The 21,276-nt window shown below is 42.4% G+C and overlaps 1 protein-coding gene across 1 annotated transcript in view; it reads left to right on the top strand.

The window, feature by feature from the left end:
- CDH13 (cadherin 13) overlaps nt 1–21,276 on the top strand; it is a 1,023,138-nt gene that overhangs the window by 880,501 nt on the left and 121,361 nt on the right. Inside the window, exon 8 of the mRNA XM_068992038.1 lies at nt 6,220–6,360. Coding sequence (XP_068848139.1) covers nt 6,220–6,360 — 141 coding nt within the window. The remainder of the gene's footprint in view (nt 1–6,219; nt 6,361–21,276) is intronic.

The following is a 21,276-nucleotide window of genomic DNA, read 5'->3' on the forward strand; positions in this document are numbered from 1 at the left end:
AACGATGCTAATCTAAGTGTGGACCTCAGGTCAGCAGCAGCAGCATTTCCGAGAAGCTTTCTGGAAAGGCACGTCCTTGGGCCCCAATCTGGACCTCCTCAATTGTAAGCACCATAAGTGGGCTGAAAACCTGTGTTTTAATGCAGCCACCAGGAGCTTCTGATACAAGCAAAGCAAGTTCCAGAAGCACTGATGGAGTCAGTCTCTCTTAACCACCTACTATGTACCAGGCATAATGTTGCCATGGCAATTCAGGACCAAAAGATTAGAAAAACCAGGCTAATATAGTGAACACTGTAGTGGGGGGGGGGGGGTGAGGCGGGGAGAGACAGTATACTATATATATAGTATAGTAAACAGAAAAATGTACAAAAACCATAGAGAAAGAACACTTTAATAATATTTTCTTTTACTTCAACTTTTAGGGGTCCGTACTTGCACATGCTCAGATCCACCCCAAACTAGCCGTATGTTTCTGGACGTTCCCTAACTCTGTCCCCTCAGGCTGGGAGTTCCTTGAAGGTGGGATAGACCAGGTGATGTCTGAGATCCTTTCAAGAGACAATAGTTCCTGTCTCTTTGCATCACAGACCTTGACTCCAGCCACGCCAGTGGCCCTGTGTTAGCTGGACCTCCATGCTGGTTCTCGAGCTTCTCTTCCCTCTCTGAATTCTCTGCCCTCACAGCCTCCTTCAAAGCCCAGCTCCAGCCTGCACTGGCCTGAAGCCACGTAAACACCACAGGGTCCCTCCCGGCTGCAACGTCCTCATCTGAACCTGCGGACCACGCGTTCTGCACGCCCTGCCTATTGCCTCGTGGAGCCAGTTCGCATGTTTTACCTTCAACCAAGCTGTGGGTTCCTTGAAAGTAGAGAATATGCTTTATACTTCTTGTTCCCAGGGTGTCCTGAGCAGATTCAGAATCAGCCTTCAGTCCTTATTAAACGGGTGAATTTAAGAGTGTTTTAGGATTAATAGTCTCTCATCTTCTTCCACAGAAATTCACTTCCGCGTCATGACCCCATTTCTAACCCCACAGTAGAAGCCACTCCTCTTCGGGGCCGTCCCTTCGTCCCCCACCAGTGTCTGGGCTGAGTGGCCTTTCCTTTGCAATAACCACAGCTCTCTTCCTGCTCCCATCTCAGTCTCCTGAAATCTTCTGACATCACCTTGGAATTTCCTAGCGCCAGATTTGTCTCCCTTTATTTGTCGCTACTGTCTAGCACAGGGCCTAATGTGTACTCAGTACTTAGTAGAAAAAGAAAGAAAAGTCGCTCAGTCATGTCCGACTCTTTGCAACCCCATGGACTGTAGCTTACCAGGCTCCTCCATTCATGGAATTTTCCAGGCAAGAGTACTGGAGTGGGTTGCCATTTCCTTCTCCAAGTACTTAATAAATATTTGGTAAATTAAGTAACCTTCATACAGCCTTCCTGAGCACCCCACATCCTGGCTCCCTTCTCACAGACTTTAATTGCTACACTTCCATAACACCTCATCATACTGACATACTTGCTTTTTGTTTATTTATCTAAAAATGCACTAAAAGCACGGTCTGTATCATTCACCAGTTATTGGAACCTAGTAGACACTATATAAATGTTTTTGTGGATCAACCTGAATGTCAAATATTTGCTGCCGTGAGTCTAAAGGGGGTGGTTTTCCAGGTATCTTATGAATGCCTTTAGCATTTTTTTTACTGTAACTCATCAGTAACATCAGAAGAGGTCCTCTTCACCTGGAAATGTTTTATTTGATTTTGGTGTCCCTCAACCCGAAATCACTTAGGTTATTCCAGCTGCATGTGTCTAAGAGGCAGTGTTTACGTCCCCTGCTGCTTCCCCACCCTGCTGGCTCTGTCAGCAACCAGTAAATCTGGGGAAATGAGCTCTGCCTTCTCCCTACCCACCAGACCCCAGCCAGCAAGAAAACAGCAGGTGACAGCCACGTACATGACTGTTCACATTAGCATCAAGCAACAAGGTGAAAGGCAGCCTAAAGACAAACACAAGTCAAACCTGACTCGCCCTGTTGGCTAGGAAGGTGGAGGAATGTCCCTCCCCACCTGCGGTGAGAAGAGGGCAGCATTCACAAAGGGATGTACAGTCCTGCCGGATTTATGGACTACCTGGCCCCAGTCTTACATGGCCAGAGTGGGTAAATCAAACCCCAGACAGACAGCAACTCATTCTGCTCCATATAATGCACTCAGCCATCTGTTTTCAGTATTTATAGACCAGGTGTCGGGTGCAGCTAACCTGGAGAAGAATGCAGTCTCTGTTCAGGTGCCATACTGCAAGGAGTCTTGCTTTGCTCAGCTTCTCCGGGCAAAACCAATGAGTAAATAAGTTAACGAAGTGCACTATATCCTTGCTATAAATCTCATGTTAATATTTCTCATTAACAATATCTTTAATGTTAGACAGCAAAGGGATCTATTGCAAAAGACTCCTACAGATTTCCTTGACCCTTCAAGCACCGTTTATAAGCTGGAACCAAGTCTTACCCGCTCATAGGAACCTATTGTGTATTTCACTTTCCAGCTATGCACTCAATGACGTAATGTTGGTAGCTTGAAAGCAGTCATGGTTAAGAGTATTTAAACCACCAAAACATACAAAGCTGCAAGTCAGGAGCACATGCTGCTAAACATTTATGGGCACACCACTCTTTGTAATTCATTGTTTTATAAAAATGCAACTATAATTGATTAATTAGTACATAACAACAATGTGCCAGGCACTGAATTAGTAGCTGGGAGATAAAACTTTAGCAAGCCAAGGTCCCTGCCTCATGGAACTCAAGTGATCAGAGTCAACATAGCCAATAAACAAATAATCAATAAACAAGACTATTACAGATTGTGATTTTTGTTGTTGTTCAGTTGCTAAGTTGTGTCCAACTCTTTGTAACCCAATAGACTGCGGCACACCAGGCTTCCCTGTCCTTCACCATCTCCCAGAGTTTGCTCAAACTCGTGTCCATTGAGTCAGTGATAATATCCAACCATCTCATCCTCCGTCATCCCCTTCTCCTCCTGCCTTCAATTTTTCCCAGTATCAGAGTCTTTTCCAGTGAGTCAGCTCTTCACATCAGGTGGCCAAAGTGTTGGAGCTTCAGCTTCAGCATCAGTCCTTCCAATGTATATTCAGGCTTGATTTCCTACTGCTGCAGAAAAAAACTGTATTTGTTATTTATTGAAGCATAACAAATTACTCCAAAATGTAGTAACTTAAAACAATAGATACTATCTCCCAGTTTCTGTGTTCAGGAGTCTGGATGTGGCTTAGCTGTGTCTTCTGCTTTCTGGACTCTCACAAAGCTGCCATCCATGTATGAGTCCAGAATTTCAGTCTCATCAGGTATGCCTGGGGAAAGATCCATTCCAGGTCCGTGCAGTGGTTGTGGGCAGCTCTCCATTCCTTCCAGCTGTTCTTGTAGGCCTCCCTCAGCTTCTTGCCACATTCTTAGAAGACTTTCCAAAGATTCTACTACATAACAACCGCATCCACGTACACACTCCAGGCTCCGTGCTCGGCACTTTACATTACCTGCTTTCATCCTCACTTATCTAGAAGTATTATTATTCTCCCCCATTTGAACAGGTGAGGAAACTCAGACAAGGAGAACATAAGCAACTTGACCAGGTTCACTCAGCTTCTAAGAGGTGGAGCCAAGGTAACAGTCACTGGCCAATTGTTCCTCCCTACGTGTCAGCTCCCCATTATGCAATGAGATCCCTGCCTTCATGGAGCATCAGTGCAATGAAGAATGACCATCGAAAATGAGCATGAATTCACTGAGAGGAGAAAGAGGGGGTAGAAAGGTCAAAAGTAAGACAAAGTAGGGTGTAGTAGAAAAAAATACAGTCTGGACAAAGTATGAAAGGAGGTGCGGAGAGCGGCTCAAGTTGAAGCAAGAGAAGGAGGGGGCACCGGGTGGGTTAACAGCCAAACCTTCCTCTGTGTAACATTTCCTCTTTGATTTTCCCCCACAGCCACCATTATGCTTGTTATTAGTGATAAATGTTCCGTTAAATGCTTACTCGTATGGCAGTCGAGGTAGCTGTGTAAAACATCAAGGGTCTGGTGATTGATTATATGCCATATCTAATGACACAGTTTGATTCTTTTTTTTTTTTTTTTCCAAGATTAAATGTTTGGTTTTCAAATCAGTGTGGTCGGTGAACCCAGCCCGTGGCTGCAGAGATACACCCGAGGCTTTTTCTTGCAGACACACCATCTTCCTTTTGTTTCTAGGATATATATTAACTGGTAGCGAGTCAACACCCAGGAGGAGATGGTGAATGCAATAGAAATGCATGACTGAAGAATTCAAACCGGGAGAGCAGCTTGACTCTCAGATATGTCTTACAGATCAGATAGCTTAAAATAAAATCAGAGCAGCCAATTTAATTCTCCCAGTTTTGACACAGTGCTTCTTTTGGTCCAAATAAAATCCTATCTCCTTGAGCTAGAGTTCCCCAAAGGATGAGCCATTCCCTGAGAATAAATGGCTCTGGTTTGGAAATGCCACTGATATGCTCAGACCTTTGAGATATCATTTAGTTCAGGGAAACAGTAGTATATCATCATTATCAATAATGAAAGTAAGTTGGCCAGCTTGTGTGCTGCGTACTGGCTAGGTGTCGGGGTCAAAGGCATGGTCCTTGCCCTTGAAAACTTTGTCATCCACTTAGGCGATGGTAAATGGGCATCAAAATAAGGCCAAATGGGAAACATAGCCTTCAAATTAGTCAGAGGAGGACAGGCACTATAATAAACTCCCTTAACCCTGAGCAAAGGCTTGCCTCTTGTTCACATTCCAGCCTACAAGCATGTCAGGGAAGGGTCTCTGCGCCACAGGCACGTGGAGATCCAGGCTTCTTCCTTCTAGGGAATAGAAAACACAGAGGATTGTGCTGGAGCTTTAGGGGCCAGATTAGTCCATCACTTCTGCCCACATTCCATTGGCCAGAATCGGTCACACAGTTCGTAAGTTCCAGCTGTATGTGCATGCTAAGTCTCTTCAATCTTGTCTTATTCATTGCAACCCTGTGGACCATAGCCCGCCAGGCTTGTCTGTCTGTGGGATTCTCCAGGCAAAAATACTGGAGTGGGTTTCCATTTCCTTCTCCAGGGGATCTTTCTGACTCAGGGATTGAACCCAAGTGTCTTACATCTCCTCCACTGGCAGCCAGGTTCTTTACTACTAGCACCCCCTGGGAAACCGCCCTGCAGTCAAAAGAAATAGGACTGGGTAAACAAGTAAAACTGTCTTCACCACAGTTTCCTTTAATTGCAAGCAACCCCAGAATCAATTCTGGCTGACTTCAGAGCCAAGAAGAACCTCTCCTGAATAAACCGGTGTGTTACAGAATCCAGGGGAGAGTTGCAGTCAGGATCCAGCATAGTCCCACATCTCAGGCACTCTTCCTATTGGAGCTGATCACACCCAACTCCCCGCTGAGCCCTGAATCAACTGAGAGTGTTCAAACATGATAGCAAAATACCTGTTAAATAATCAAATGAAAAACATATGTATTGAGGGATAACAGTGCAGTATTGCTTTTGTGTTAAATTTATCAGATCACGACTGGATTAAAAAACGTCTTTCAAGTTTCACATGACATAAAAGACTAAACTCACAGTGGCATGAAGGAAGTGCAGTATAAATGACTCTAAACCTCAGTTGGTGTTTTCTCTCTTGTAAAATGGGGACAATAAATGCAACTTAACATGCTCGTTGAAAAGACTGACACTGGTTTCTGAAAAGCAGAGTAATCTGATACCTGGTCCAGATTGTTCAGTTCCTAAGGCTGTTATCTTTGTCCTAATCTTATCATCAGATTTAGCCTCATTTCCAGATCAGTTCCATGAGGCCACTCTGAAATGACATATAATGGATATAAATATCAAATGTGCAATGTGTACCCAAACCCTGGACTTAGAACATTCTGGAATGTATCACATGCCCCCTTAAACAAGGACAGAAAATAGATTCCATCCCCACAGCCAACTCCAGTCCATGCATAAGGACTGTTCTGCTTGGAGAGACTCCAAAGGTACGTTTGTCCACCACCGCTGAGAGTGCTGCCCTTCCCAGGTGCCTGCCCTGAGGGAGGGGGCACACAGCGTCAGCCGAGCGCAGGCCGGCCACCTGTCCCAAGCAGTGACTCCAGTCTAAATGCCGTCCTCTCTGTTGTGTTTTTGCCTCGTAGACGCTGGAAAACCCCAAGTATGAACTGATCATTGAGGCTCAAGATATGGCAGGACTGGATGTTGGATTAACAGGCACAGCCACAGCGACAATCATGATCGATGACAAAAATGATCACTCACCAAAGTTCACCAAGAAAGAGGTAAACCCCCTGCTGAGCACCCCTCGCGGTCATGGCCGTGATTGCTGATTAACATTAATTCCATGAACCACAGCCCTGCTGGCTCCCTGTTTGCAACATCAAAGCTCTCCTTTGTGGAGGGAAGATGGTGTTTTGCCAGAATAGTTTTCTACATTTTTATCTTTTTTTTTTTTTTTTTAGTGGAAAATACCAGAGCATTATGATTCAAAAGCATTGAATCTTGTTAAAGTCCATAAGAAAATAACTTTTAATGCCAAAGTGCCGCTTTCATGGTTTTATCGGTGTTATTTAGTACTGAATTATGCGAGTCCTATTGTGGTTTTAGCATAACAATAACTATTTTTTCAGCAAGTACAGATTGAGGGGCCAGACGGAACAGCAGCAAGAAGGTAAAGCAGATTTTCTTGGCAATAACTGGGCGGCCCAGGAGCTTATAAATAACAACCAAGTTAGCTCGTCCGGGAGAGCCGTTATTTATTTGCGGCTCCTGTGCTTTTATGATCGTGGGTCATGGTTGCTGTTTCCCATCTATTCCATTGGAATAGTGTTTGGGGACAGGCTGAGTATGCAAGACCGGATCCAGCTGCTGAATATGTGTCCAGACTAAGAAGTCATTGGCACCGTACATCTGAAGGCAGTGTGACGCTTTTGGTCTCTTTGGGGGTCAGGACCAGAGCCAAGGACTTAACACCCCTCTTACTGACCAAGAGCAGAGAATCAGTCATGGCAGCCCCCCATTTGCCAAACCTTTCCTGTATATCCACCACCACCACCTCAGGGATCTCCACCTGGGATCCACTGCCTCAATTGATCGTGTGAGGTTGGCTTAATGAGCCACATTTTTTAAGCAATCGGAGAGCTTATTCAAAGCTCAGAGAATCTGGGTCTCCAAGGTCTTGGGCAGAACGTGTAGCAGAAGTAGGATGTGAGCACTGTGCCCTGTGAACCATGCTCTCGGCCCCAAAGCTGCACTTCTTTGCCTACTGTTGATGTTTCCTCTCCTCCCAGGCATCAGAGAAGAGACCCAGGTCTGGACTGGCAACTGTGCACCCCTTTCTTTAGTGCCCCGGGCCACCCGTGATGACCCTTCCCAGCCCCCTGGCTCCCCAGTTACCTCTGCACATCAGCAGCCCTGCCTGACTCATCCAGGAGGTGGAAATCTCCCCCTCACCCATGGCATCTTGGACACTCAGGATTCTAACCTCAAAACAGCAAAGTCCACGTAGCTGATGCGGTCCATTCTATCGCTCCCACAACAGTGCTTCTGTAACTGCTAATATAGATTGCATATTATTCCCATGTTTCTCAAACTATGCTCCAAGAAATTAGTTCCACGAGTTGTGTCATTGTACAGGAGGAGGTGGAGGCAGATTTCAGGGTCAAAGAAATCTGAAGAGCACGGAGAAGAATGGTATGCAGGGTTTCTTTTACTATAGGGCTTCTGGGTACTTTAAAATGCTTTGTGTTTCTCTAAGGGGTAGGTATGGGCTGTAAATTTTCTCAGGCTTATTTGGCCTGGGGATAATTTTTCCTGGACAACCTCACCATGTCTCATTGAGCTGGTGTTCCTAAGATATTCAATGGGAGGTATTGGTTGATCTGTAAAATTTCTCAGGAACCTCTTTTAAAAGAATAACTCAAGGCACTGTGGAATGGTCAATATAGACATAGTAATGACACTACAGATTGGATAACCCCAATCTGAAATAAGAAAACCTATCCATGTTACCAAAAGGGTGATATTACTTACTTATATCAGTGGAGGCTGAATTGAGCTCAGCTTGTGTTCCTAGCTATGGGCTAAATACTGTGAGAGGCTCTTGTTGTTGATATTGTTGTTAATACCACTGAATTTAAGGAAAGATTTAACATAGATCTGAATTATAGTAAGAGACCTTGAGTAGCATAATGTATTCACCTGTGAATATTGGCAAAATCACAGAACTCTCTTCAAATGGACATTGGATAACGAGCTTGAGATTCCCATGGGGCAGAGCTGACATCACAACTTGTATGGAGATACAAGTAACAAAACGAGAAAAATGGGAAGCTAGTATTTCACATTCTCTCTCTTAGACGTTAGATGTCCAAAAGAGTCTTTGCCAATGTTGAGCAAATCAAATTCACAACTAAACTGTCTAGTGTGTTCCAGGAAAGCTGCTGTTCTTTGTCACTGAGTGGGGGGTTCATACACTGTGGACGCCAGAACACTAGAGGCAGTGAAAGAGATGTGATGGGGTGAGCTCTCGACCAGAAAGGGATTCACACCCCACCTATAAGCCACGTGATCTCAGCATGTTCACCATCTGCATTCTCCTTTTGTCACCTGCTAATGGGGCTGATCATAAAGCCCACCTCCCTGAGTTCTTGTGAATGTTAAATGAGCTGATGGTGACAAGCACTAGTTCCTGTGACCTCGTGTTCTCTAGTGTTGGTGGTGAGGATGTGGTGGTAATTTAGAAAGTGGCAGTGAGGAGAGTGGGGTAAAGGCAGTCACGAGGAAGACGGTGAGGAAGGTGCTGGTGAGGAAGATGGCAGCAATGAGCAAGACGATGGCATGATGAATGACGTCATTTCTAAAATTCAGAAGGCAAACCGAAATTCTTATCTAAGGGGCTGCCTTCCCTCCATGTTGAAAAGCTGCTATTTTCCTCTAAAGTGATCTACGAACCTGCTCAAACACTTCAAAATACGTGATTAAGACCCTCCCATGATTAAGGGAGAAGTAATTCTGAAGAAGAGAGGGCAGAAACTGTAAAACTCATCACTTTGGGAAAAGGCAAAGACATCTGAGAGTAGCCTGTTAGGTGGAGAAGGGAGGGGGACTCAGTCCAAAGATGGTCTTGGGTGTGGAAGAAGTCGAACAGGATGAACTCAGAAAAGAAAGTAACAGGGACCTGTGACCCTGAAGCTGAAATAATTTTTAGAGATACAGGTCAGGGCTCAGTCATCCCAGAATGGAAACGGTGGTCATTCAAGGTTGGAAGTATCTAGAAACCTGTCCAAGAAGATGTTGTTTTTTTGTAAGTTTCTTCATATACAAGGACATTTCTTAGGAAATTCATAGAAATATTAATAGCTGATAGTTGTCTTTTTTTAAATTTCTACTTTATATGATCTTTCATCTCCAGAAAAATGAATTTTTTTGTCTGTTTAAAAGAGGAGTCTCAGCTGGCCAAAAATTACAGACTGCAAATAGTGCAGTGTTAAATGAGATAGAAGTATAGTTTCTGTCACATGAAAGTGCCAGGCCAACATGGCAAGACCATGGTATTGTCAATTTAATGTGTTCCTCTTAACCTTTCTTCTCTGCCCTCCCCAAAGCTGCGTCATGGTACAGTAGGGTCACTGCAGTGCCAGCCGTCATGTCCGTGTAACAGATAAAAAGAAGCAGGAAATGAGAAAGGCAAAGGAGAACCTATCACCTCAGTAAAACGTCCTCTAAAGAACTTCCCCAGAAAGTCAAATGACATCTACTTGAGTCTCCTCAGCCTTCTTCATCTGTAAGGGGTATTGAGAAACGACTCCAGCTGTCTTTAGTTGGCAGGTTGCAGCCCCTGATAATATAGAGGTTGGTACTGAGAAAGGAGATGTTGTCTTTTTAGTTATTTTAAACAGCAAATAGTGCATACTGAGACCATTTGTTCCCCTGTGAGTATTCATGCTGACTGTAATCTTGCTGAAAAGTGAAGCCCACACCTCTTTTATTCTCTGTTGCATTCCCAGTCGGCACTCAACAATCCAGTACCTACTGAATGTTTCCTGAAGATAATTTTAACCTGAGAACAGTCTCCTTGGGTGTGAGGAACCAAGTGCTGTAAATTGTTACTGATATATGAAATCAATCTTAGTCATTGATTTTCATGAAAATTTGGGTTAGAAGCACTAGTCTCCCTATGGAGAGTCTTCTGTGAGTTTTCCCAATAGTTTTTACACATGGTTTTAACTGTTAATGTTTACCTGTTAGCTGTGGCTTTTCTAGACTACGTATTTGGAAATGACTTTAGGAAATATAGGTAAACTCTCCAAACCCAGAGTCTGAATTATGGTTGAGAATCTCAGTCCCATTTAGAGCAAAAGGACTTGTCCATTTCTCTCTCTTAATTTTTTTTTAAGAAAAAATGTGTTATTTGTTCCTTATAGCATAGTTAATGTTCAACAAATATTTTCACATAAACCCCAGGATTGGGGGATTAATTAAATCACTATTGATTTTAAAAGACTGTATTTGCAAATAACTATAAGACTTTTAAATGATTTTCAAGTTTTACCTTAAAATGGAAATTGGTAATGAAGATTTAATAACTTAGGAATTTTTTTTTTGGCCTACTTGATGAATTCTTTTTAAGGTAAATATTTTAATGTTCAACCTATAACAGTACAATACCTGTGATTAAAATGGTGTAAAAAAAAAACTTAAAAGGCCCTGTTTTTCTGGAAACTTAGAGATGAGTAAATGATCCAGTTTTCATAAAGGGGTAAAGATAAATGGCGTAAGCTGGGAGTCAGCAAGTTGAAACTGAGTCAGCAGCAGATACTTGCATTAAGTGATCAAGAGGGTACTGGGGTCCAGTCTGCAATTCACAAAAGTCAGTGTCAGGCCTTGAAGGACTTCGATGCTTCAGGAGTCTTACCTTTTCTTTGCAATACTGGCTTTCATAATAAAAATATTGTATTAATTATTTATTAATTAGCTGCCTAACTCACCTCATAATACTTTTACCTCTTACATGTTTAACTGAAAACTCTGTGGTCTCTTCTTAATGTAATAATTATATAAAGACATTTTCTACAGAAAGGGAACAATAAGTCTAGTCTTTTCTCTAGCAGGGTTGATGAAGCTTGCTCTGTATTGTTGAGAGTTTAGAAGTATTTTTTCACCTTTACTACATTATTGGAAAACTCATGTGAAATTGAAGAATTGTGGTTATATATAAGAACATCTCTATCAAGTTTCTATCATATAGATGTATATATAGCTCTGCAGTGTCAAATGTTCTTGTATAAAGACCAATCTTTAAACTGATGACACTTGTAATCATGTCACCCACATCATTGTTTTGAGGCAGTTTAAGATTTTTGTATGTCGGTATTGCAGGCAAATCACAAGAAATTAAATCTCTATCAGTGTGTTCATTTTGACTCACTGCCTCTTCATTTGTAAGTTTATTAATCAAAGGGCTATTTTATTTATCACATTAGAACTTTACTTTTTCCTCTAAATGAAATATCTGAAGCAAGATGTCAGGATAACATCAATGTACACACAGAAATCCTTTGCATTCCTATACACTAACAACGAGAAAACAGAAAGAGAAATTAAGGAAACAATTCCATTCACCATTGTAATGAAAAGAATAAAATACTTAGGAATAAACCTACCTAAAGAAACAAAAGACCTATATATAGAAAACTAAAACACTGATGAAAGAAATCAAAGATGACACAAATAGATGGAAAATATACCATGTTCGTGGATCAGAAGAATCAATATAGTGAAAATGAGTATCTATAGATACTCCAAAGCAATCTATAGATTCAATGCAATCCCTATCAAGCTACCAACAGTGTTTGTCACAGAACTAGAACAAATAATTTCAAAACTTTATATCAGTTCAGTCGCTCAGTCGTGTCCGACTCTTTGCGACCCCATGAATCGCAGCACACCAGGCCTCCCTGTCCATCACCATCTCCCGGAGCTCACTCAAACTCATGTCCATCGAGTCAGTGATGCCATCCAGCCATCTCATCCTCTGTCGTCCCCTTCTCCTCCTGCCCGCAATCCCTCCCAGCATCAAAGTCTTTTCCGATGAGTCAACTCTTCCCATGAGGTGGCCAAAGTACTGGAGTTTCAGCTTTAGCATCATTCCTTCCAAAGAAATCCCAGGGCTGATCTCCTTCAGAATGGACTGGTTTGATCTCCTTGCAATCCAAGGGACTCTCAAGAGTCTTCTCCAACACCACAGTTCAAAAGCATCAATTTTTCAGCATTCAGCTTTCTTCACAGTCCAACTCTCACATCCATACATGACCATTGGAAAAACAATAGCCTTGACTAGATGGACCTTTGTTGGCAAAGTAATGTCTCTGCTTTTTAATATGCTATCTAGGTTGGTCATAACTTTCCTTCCAAGGAGTAAGCGTCTTTTAATTCCATGGCTGCAGTCACCATCTGCAGTGATTTTGGAGCCCAAAAAAATAAAGTCTGACACTGTTTCCCCATCTATTTCCCGTGAAGTGATGGGACCAGATGCCATGATCTTCATTTTCTGAATGTTGAGCTTTAAGCCACCTTTTTCACTCTGCTCTTTCACTTTCATCAAGAGGCTCTTTAGCTCCTCTTCACTTTCTGCCATAAGGGTGGTGTCATCTGCATATCTGAGGTTATTGATATTTCTTCTGGCAATCTTGATTCCAGCTTGTGGTTCTTCCAGGCCAGCATTTCTCATGATGTACTCTGCATATAAGTTAAATAAGCAGGTGACAATATATAGCCTTGACATACTCCTTTTCCTATTTGGAACCAGTCTGTTGTTCCATGTCCAGTTCTAACTGTTGCTTCCCGACCTGCATATAAGTTTCTCAAGAGGCAGGTCAGGTGGTCTGGTATTCCCATCTCTTTCAGAATTTTCCACAGTTTATTGTGATCCACACAGTCAAAGGCTTTGTGTGTATTTGTATGGAAATACAAAAACCTCGAATAGCCAAAGCAATCTTGAGAAAAAAAGAATGAAACTGGAGGAATTAACCTGCCTGACTTCAGACTATACTACAAAGCTACAGTCATCAAGACAGTATGTTACTGTCACAAGGACAGAAATATAGATCAATGGAACAAAATAGAAAGCCCAGAAATAAATCCACAAACCTATGGACACCTTATCTTTGACAAAGGAGGCAAGAGTATACAATGGAGAAAAGACAATCTCTTTAACAAGTGGTGCTAGGAAAACTGGTCAACCACTTGTAAAAGAATAAAAGTAGAACACTTTCTAATACCATATACAAAAATAAACTCAAGATGGATTAAAGATCTAAATGTAAGACCAGAAACTATAAAAGTTCTAGAGGAAAACATAGGCAAAACACTCTCTGACATAAGTCACATCAGGATCCTCTATGACCCACCTCCCAAAGTAATGAAAATAAAAGCAAAAATAAACAAATGGGACCTAATTAAACTTAAAAGCTTCTACACAAGAAAAGAAACTATAAGCAAGGTGAAAAGACAGCCTTCAGAATGGGAGAAAATAATAGCAAATGAAGCAACTGACAAAGAATTAATCTCAAAAAATATACAAGCAGCTCAATACCTGAAAAATAAATGACCCAATCAAAAAATGGGCCAAAGAACTAAACAGACATTTCTCCAAAGAAGACATATAGATGGCTAATAAACACATGAAAAGATGCTCAACATCACTCATTATCAGGAAAATGCAAATCAAAACCACAATGAGGTACCATCTCACACTGGTCAGAATGGCTGCTATCAAAAAGTCTACAAACAATAAATGCTAGAGAGGGTGTGGAGAAAAGGGACCTTCTTACACTGTTGGTGGGAATGCAAACTAGGACAGCCACTATGGAGAACAGTGTGGAGATTCCTTAAAAAACTGGAAATAAAACTGCCATATGACCCAGCAATCCCACTGCTGGGCATATACACCAAAAAAAAACAGAATTAAAAGAGACACATGTACCCCAATGTTCATTGCAGCACTGTTTACAATAGCTAGAACATGGAAGCAACCTAGATTTCCATCAGCAGATGAATGGATAAGAAAGCTGTGGTACATATACACAATGGAATATTACTCAGCTATTAAAAAAGAATGCATTTGAATCAGTTCGAATGAGGTGGATGAAACTGGAGCCTATTATACAGAGTGAAGTAAGTCAGAAAGAAAAACACCAATACAGTATATTAATGCATATATATGGAATTTAGAAAGATGGTAACGATGACCCTATATGCAAGATAGCAAAAGAGACACAGATATAAAGAATAGACTTTTGGACTCTGTGGGAGAAGGTGAGGGTGGGATGATTTGAGAGAATAACATTGAAACATGTATATTACCATATGAGAAATAGATGATCAGTCCAAGTTCAGTGCATGAAACAGGGCACTCAAAGCCGGTGCACTTGGACAACCCTGAGGGATGGGATGGAGAGGGAGGGAGGAGGGGGGTTCAGGATGGGGGACACATGTATACCCATGGCTGATTCACATCAATGTATGCAAAAAACCACTACAATATTGTAAAGAAGTTAGCCTCCAATTAAAATAAATAAATTAATTTGTTTAAGATTTTTGTATGTTGGTATTGCAGGTAAATCACAAGAAATGTAAAGCTCTACCAGTGTGTTCATTTTGACTCACTGCTCTTCATTTGTAAGTTTATTAGCCAAGGAACTATTTTATTTATCACGTTAGAAATTTACTTTTTCCTCTAAAAATATCTGAAGCAAGATGTCAGGATAACATCAATGTACACTATTCCGTAACTTTATCATTTTTGCTTTCTGTAAACCAACAAAAGTAGAAAAGGATGACTTTAAATCAGTCTAGGATTGAGTTAGTTCATCGTTGAGTTTCAGTCTTGTGTGAGGGCTATCGTGGTTTTTCTTACTCTTAGGTACAGCCTCTCTGGAATTCTAACTGAAATATGGATACTTTTTACAAGGGCTTTTCCACCTTGGACACCCTGAATTTCAGTGGCCTTGTCAGCCCCATGAGACCGTTGAAAGCTCTGCTCAGCTTCCTGGTCTCATAGCAGCACTTTCTACCCAGATTCTTAGCCTCTGTCCCTGGGCCCTTATACTCTTACTCTGCCTTGAGAGTAAAAGCTTTATAAAGTGTTGGCTTTACTTCAGTTAACTTCCCTTCACAGCAAGATCCTGGATTCTCAAGTTCTAGCTGCCTTGGTAGCTCTCTAGTGCTTTCAGATAAGTTGAGGGGAGAGGGTGTATAAAGTCCATATGCTTGAGCTATCCTAGATTTGCGGTCTAGAAGAAGCTTCCCCCAGTCACTGTAAACAGAGAAAAATGTGGCTTAGCCTTTTACTCTGGATTATTAGGGAAAGGCAGTAGATGCTGTGTATATGGAATCCACTGTAGCACAAAACATCATATTTCCATTTAAAACATGGGTTGGAGAAATGGAATTAAATGCTTTGACAGTTCTCACCCCATCTCATACCCCTTTGCTTCATAATCAATTCATTTTACTGAAAAGATTAAAAACTTTGTTTCTCCTCATTGATACTGATAACCAAGAAATGACTCTAACACGGAGGAAACTGAACTACATCATTGGGGGCAGCCTATGCTTTCCTGTTCCTTCACTCTTGGGTTGATATGAATATCTGAGTTTTCTGAACTCTCCTAGATCTTTCCATTTGTTCTTGGTAGTTTGATGGCCCCAGGTATAAAGCTAGTAAATGTACATTGTGTGTCATCTTTTACCAAAAATCTAATTGAATATATTTATCCACTCCCCCAGGGTTCCACACAATATATTTGAGTGCTTTAAATAAAACTCTCTTACTTCCAGGCTTCCCTGGTGGCACTAGTGGTAAAGAATCTGTCTGCCAATGCAGGAGACACAGGAGACACGGGTCTTATCCCTGGGTCAGGAAGATCCCCTGGAGAAGGAAATGGCAACCCACTCCAATATTCTTGCCTGGGAAATTGCATGGACAGAGGAACCTGGTGGGCTATAGTCCATGGGGTCACAAAGAGTCAGACATGACTAAGTGATGAAAAAACTCCTACTTCTGTAAGAGTTTGTTTCCCTTAGGAGAGCCCTTTAAATTCAGAGGTGGCTATGACTAAACACTGACCACATGGTTATACATTCTGCTTGCTCAACAGAGATTAATCCAGAAAGTCAATTACATATTTCTTAGAACATCGAACCCATTTCAATTATCTGACTCAAGTGACTCTTCTGGAAGGTGGAGTCCAAGACATTTTAACAACCAGATAAATCTTTAAAGATGATTAAATGTTATTTCAAATAGTCTGGACTCCCTCTTCCCATGAAGCTTTTTATAGCTATTATAGTGAAATATGTGATACACTTTGCTGTGATGCTGTGAGATAACATAACTGACAGTTTTCTGTGTGGCTGAAGTTTTAAATAAAACCAAACATACATTACTGGGATCTTTATCCCATGCTGTATGTGGCAGCTGGGGGCCTCCCAACACATACAGAAATGGAATATTTGGAGAGAATAAAACAGTGTGACTTCACAACACAGATGCCACCAGCCCCCAACTGTGCAAACAGTCACCTCACTCCTGATAACATCAGTTCCTGGTCCACCTCTGTGCAGGTCCAACATCTTGTCCAAGGAACTCCGGAGCCCTCAATGGCAAATCTCATTCCCAACTTGCCATCTCATAACTGAAGAAGGGTTAGTAGCAAAACAGCCAATACCCATGTCCCCATTTATCTTCACTAGGAAGGGGTGAGTTCACTGCTTTCTTCTCCTGCACCAAGGTTGTAAAAAAACACATGAAATCATCAACTAAGTCTCCTAGTGTTCAAATTTCAGAGGTACTTCAAACAGCAGGTCTACAGCTGAATTTGTTGACTAAAAGAGAGTGAAGGGAAATGGTTGTTCAAATATAAGCAGTGCTCTATAAATAGAAGCCATCATCCAAACAAGATTCTTCCAGCTAAAGAAAAGGGAGGTGGTGTGTGCTCTCCCAGATTTAATTGTTCAGTGACAGCAGGATGAGAAATCTTGCATTGTTGAAAATGCCCAAGTTGATTATACACTGTGTTTGTGATATCAAAACACCTGGATTTGTTAAAGTGAAAAAATGCAATCTACCGTGTGGCTGGTTCTTCAAGCCTCCTGTAAAGGTAGACCAGACAGCCAGATGATTTATTGCATTAATCACTCCTTCATGATTATATTCATGATGTGTTGATCCCCATCTCTCCTGTGTGAACCTCTATGCAAATCCTGTGCCTTTGCGAACCCTCTGGTTACGCTCAGAGGATCAGCAGCAACTCAGTGGCCATAAAAGCAGTTTTTTACTACAGCTGGCAGAGTCTCACCACAGAGCCACTCTATGGCACGGGGGCCTCTGAAGAGTTCATCCATCTGCTTCTGCTCAAAGACAATATCCTCACACCAAGAGCAACAACCACAGAGCTGTAAAACATCCATTTTTTCTTAACTCTATGAATGTAATATTACTACACCTCAAAATACAGCTTGCAGAATGAGAATGCAAGAGGTCAAAAATAGAAAGCCAAGAGCAACCCAAAGGAGATGAAATACCCACACCCACGCTGCACCTGGAAACCATTTTGTGCTGAACAGTGTTAGAAAGAAGAGCACCAGGTCTTAGTCTGGATGGTTTTGAACACGGTCCGCTTGGTCACCACCTACCTCCAACTCAGACCACACTGAAGTTCTAGTTTTCCCTCCAACCTGCCAGGCTTTAGGACGCCTCCACGCCACTGCACACCCCTTCTCCCTGGAATGCCTTTCTCTTCTTTCATACCTGGAAAGCTCCAATTTACCCTTTCTGTAAGTCCCAAGTTGTAAACCCCTTAGGCAGCTCGCTGCGTCTCCCTCCTTGTTGCTGCACATGCTGCGTGTCTGCCAGCTCAGTCTTGTCCTGTTGCCTTTGAGTCATGTAGTCCTTCTCTATCTCCCTAATACTGCTAGGATGCCTTCATATTTAGGGACATATCTTTTCCATCACTGCCTCTAGGACTTAACATAGGGATCACATCAAAAGTTTAGCTGGAGGTGAAATTAGTATTCATGCGGTTAATCCTCATTACTGCCTGTTGTGTCTCAGCTTCTAATATACTATTAAATATAATTACAGTTTCTTATTATATTCAGTGTTACCTGTAAACCATCGTGTGTTATGTAATATCCTGTTACATATTCTATTCTTTTCTAATATGTATACATCCTAATATGTACATATTTTATCCCAGTAGTGTATAATATTCACATTCTAAAGTGCTATACAATTAAGTTATTTATTTGCTTATTGTCACTCTCCCCGAATTAGAACATAAGCTCCATGAGAAAAGGAACTTTGTCCCTTTTGCTCCCTGGCCCCAGCAGCCAGCCTTGGCACATAACCAAACCACAGGTGAATGAGTGAATAAATTATAAATGTTGGATGGTGAGCAACACAGGCAATCGGAAAGGTAGACAGTGACAGTGCTCAAGGGGGCTTTAGAGAGAATTTCATCCAGCCCCTGGTTTTAGACCCAAGGGATGCTGCTCAAGGCTGATTGCAGACCTCAGGCCAGTATCATTGTGGCAAAGAATACTGCTGCCGGTGAAGAATCCAGGCCCCACAGTAGCACAGAATCATGAGGGACCCTACGGTGTGTCGTTTTACTGGGGTGCACAGAGAGCCCAGAGGGTTGGAGTTAAATTTCTTTCTCAAGTAATCTACATAACTCCAGAATCTACATAAACTCCAGAAAGCCTTAAATCTACTACCCTGCCAATCAAGTTAAAGAAAAAAAGAAAAGAAAGAAAGAAAGAAAAGAAAAAAAGTCAGCATTAATAAATAATACATAAAGGAATTGTTAGAGTAGAAATAAGCTCAACGTTTACTGAGAACTTAAGAACAAGAAAGAAAATAAATATTTCACAGCCCAAGTTCTGTATGAATGCATTCTTCTAAGAGGGCTTTAACAAAATCATCCAGAATTTATTTTAATATATTCATTTGTTTCCAAACTAAAATCTATTCCATTTACAGGCTGAATATCAGTTTTCCTGGTATTGGCGGCATTCTCTTTTGCTGTCAATCTGCCCAGATCTGAGAAGATAGGAATTATAAGAAGTATCTTTTTCAGCCTGTCTTACCTGAATGTATATCTTGCATAGCATAACATTAGACTGTTGCCTTCCAGAGTGCATTCAGTCATTCATTTTATTCCACAAATCAGTGGTTTACTAGAAAGTTCCTTTTCCTAATTTTATAGCATATATATATATAAATATCATATGTGATAAAGTTAAATACAATCTGTTATGCTTGTAAGGATAGGTTATTTTGTTTTTCCTTTTTTTTCTTTAGTTTTAAAATCACTCTTCTGGAAATTAAAGGAAATTCTGCCTCCAGGAAGGTGGAGAAGCTGCCAGAGTACGGCTCAGTCTACAAGCTGATGGGAAACAGCACAGAATGTTAATGCTGTGCTATTTAGATATTCACATGGGCTGGACTCATTCATTCACCAGCCCCCCATCAGAAGTGTATTCTGTGAGTCCTCTGTGCCAGGCACTGTGTGAGGCTAGGGTGCAGGGTGGCGAGCACAGCTTGCTAGCCTCACACACAATGGTCCCTGACCTCAGGAAGTCACGACTCCAGCTGGGGACCACTGGGGACTTTCTTGGTGGCCTCATGGTCAGGATTCTGAGTTTTCACTGCTGTGGCCCAGAGTCAATCCCTGGTCAGGAAACTGAGATCCCACAAGCCATGTGGCCAAAAGTAAATAAATTATATAAATAAATAAGTTAATAAAATGGGGACAACTAGCCAGCAAATAGCTACGTGTGACCCTAGGGACAGGACGGAATGGGGGTGAACTCACCCTAGAAGGACACACGTGGGCACCCACTGTGGAGTTCAGGGAGGCCTCCTCTGAGGAGTGACATTTATGATGACAGTCACAAAACGCCACACACTACATGGCTTCTGCAGCATTTATTCACTGAAGGTCCAAGTGCCCCGGGGCACTGAGGAAGCACCTGCTCGGGTCTGTCTGCTTTCCAGCGATCTGTTGGCAGCATGTGGCGGTCATGAGTGTGCAGATGCATCACCCAGTCTCTGCTGTCACCTTCCCGTCACCTTCTTTCCGTGTGCATAAGTGAAAGGAAAGAAGGCGAAGTCATTCAGTTGTGTCCGACTCTTTGCGACCCCACGGACTATAGCCTGCTGACTCCTCCATCCATGGGATTTCCCAGGCAAAAATATTGGACTGGGTTGCCATTTCCGTCTCCAGGCAATCTTCCCAACCCAAGGATCGAACCCAGGTCTCCCACATTGCAGGCAGACTCTTTTCCATCTGAGCTCCCTGGGAAGCCCTGGTGCATGTCTATGCATAAATTTCTCCTTTTTATAAGAATGCTGGTTGTGTTGGAGTGGAGCCCACTTGAGACCTCATTTTAGCTTGGCCACCTCCATTTCCAAGGGAGGTCCCATTCTGAGACACTGTTGGTTAGGATTCCATCAGAATCCATGCCCATGGCACTTGGGAAGACGCAGAGGGTCCGCATGAAGTTCTGGAGGCGGGGAAAGCACGTCTAGCTTGAGGAACTGAGAGCCATCCAGTATGGATGGAGAGCGTGAGAGACAGCGGGGGATGTGAGACTGGACAGGAAAGCAGGGACTGATCATGCAGGCAAGGCAGGAGGCTGCTCACTGGAAATGCAGTGGGAAGACATTGGCAGACACTACAAAGGGTAGATCTTTCAAGACTTGGAGCCCCCACCCTGCTCAAAAACATGGTCATTCCTGCAGTCAGAGATTGCTGGGGAAGGTGCTGCTGGTCACACATGACCCACCACCCCCACAGAAGTGGGAATAATGCCCACAGCAGGGGACCAGCATTAGCGGACACTGATATAGTAGTTTTTAAGCTAATGAAGCCCTTCCACAGTCCAGTCACTTTCCCACCTACCACCCGGACAGTCCAGTGAAGAGGGCCTGGTTCTCAACCCAGTGCATGTGAGAAAGCTGAGGCTAGGAGGGCCGATTCCTCCTCCAGGTCACTGGGGGACTAGATGTTGAGATGCTGAACCTTGAGTCTCTTTCTTCCTTGCAAATTCAGAGATGTCTTTCCTTAGCAAGTGTTCTGTCAATTAAGGCAAATGTGTGATGAACTTTTATCAAAAGCAAGACTGCCCAT

The sequence above is a fragment of the Capricornis sumatraensis genome, chromosome 20 (genome assembly GCF_032405125.1).
Source record: "Capricornis sumatraensis isolate serow.1 chromosome 20, serow.2, whole genome shotgun sequence".
Lineage (NCBI taxonomy): Eukaryota > Metazoa > Chordata > Mammalia > Artiodactyla > Bovidae > Capricornis > Capricornis sumatraensis.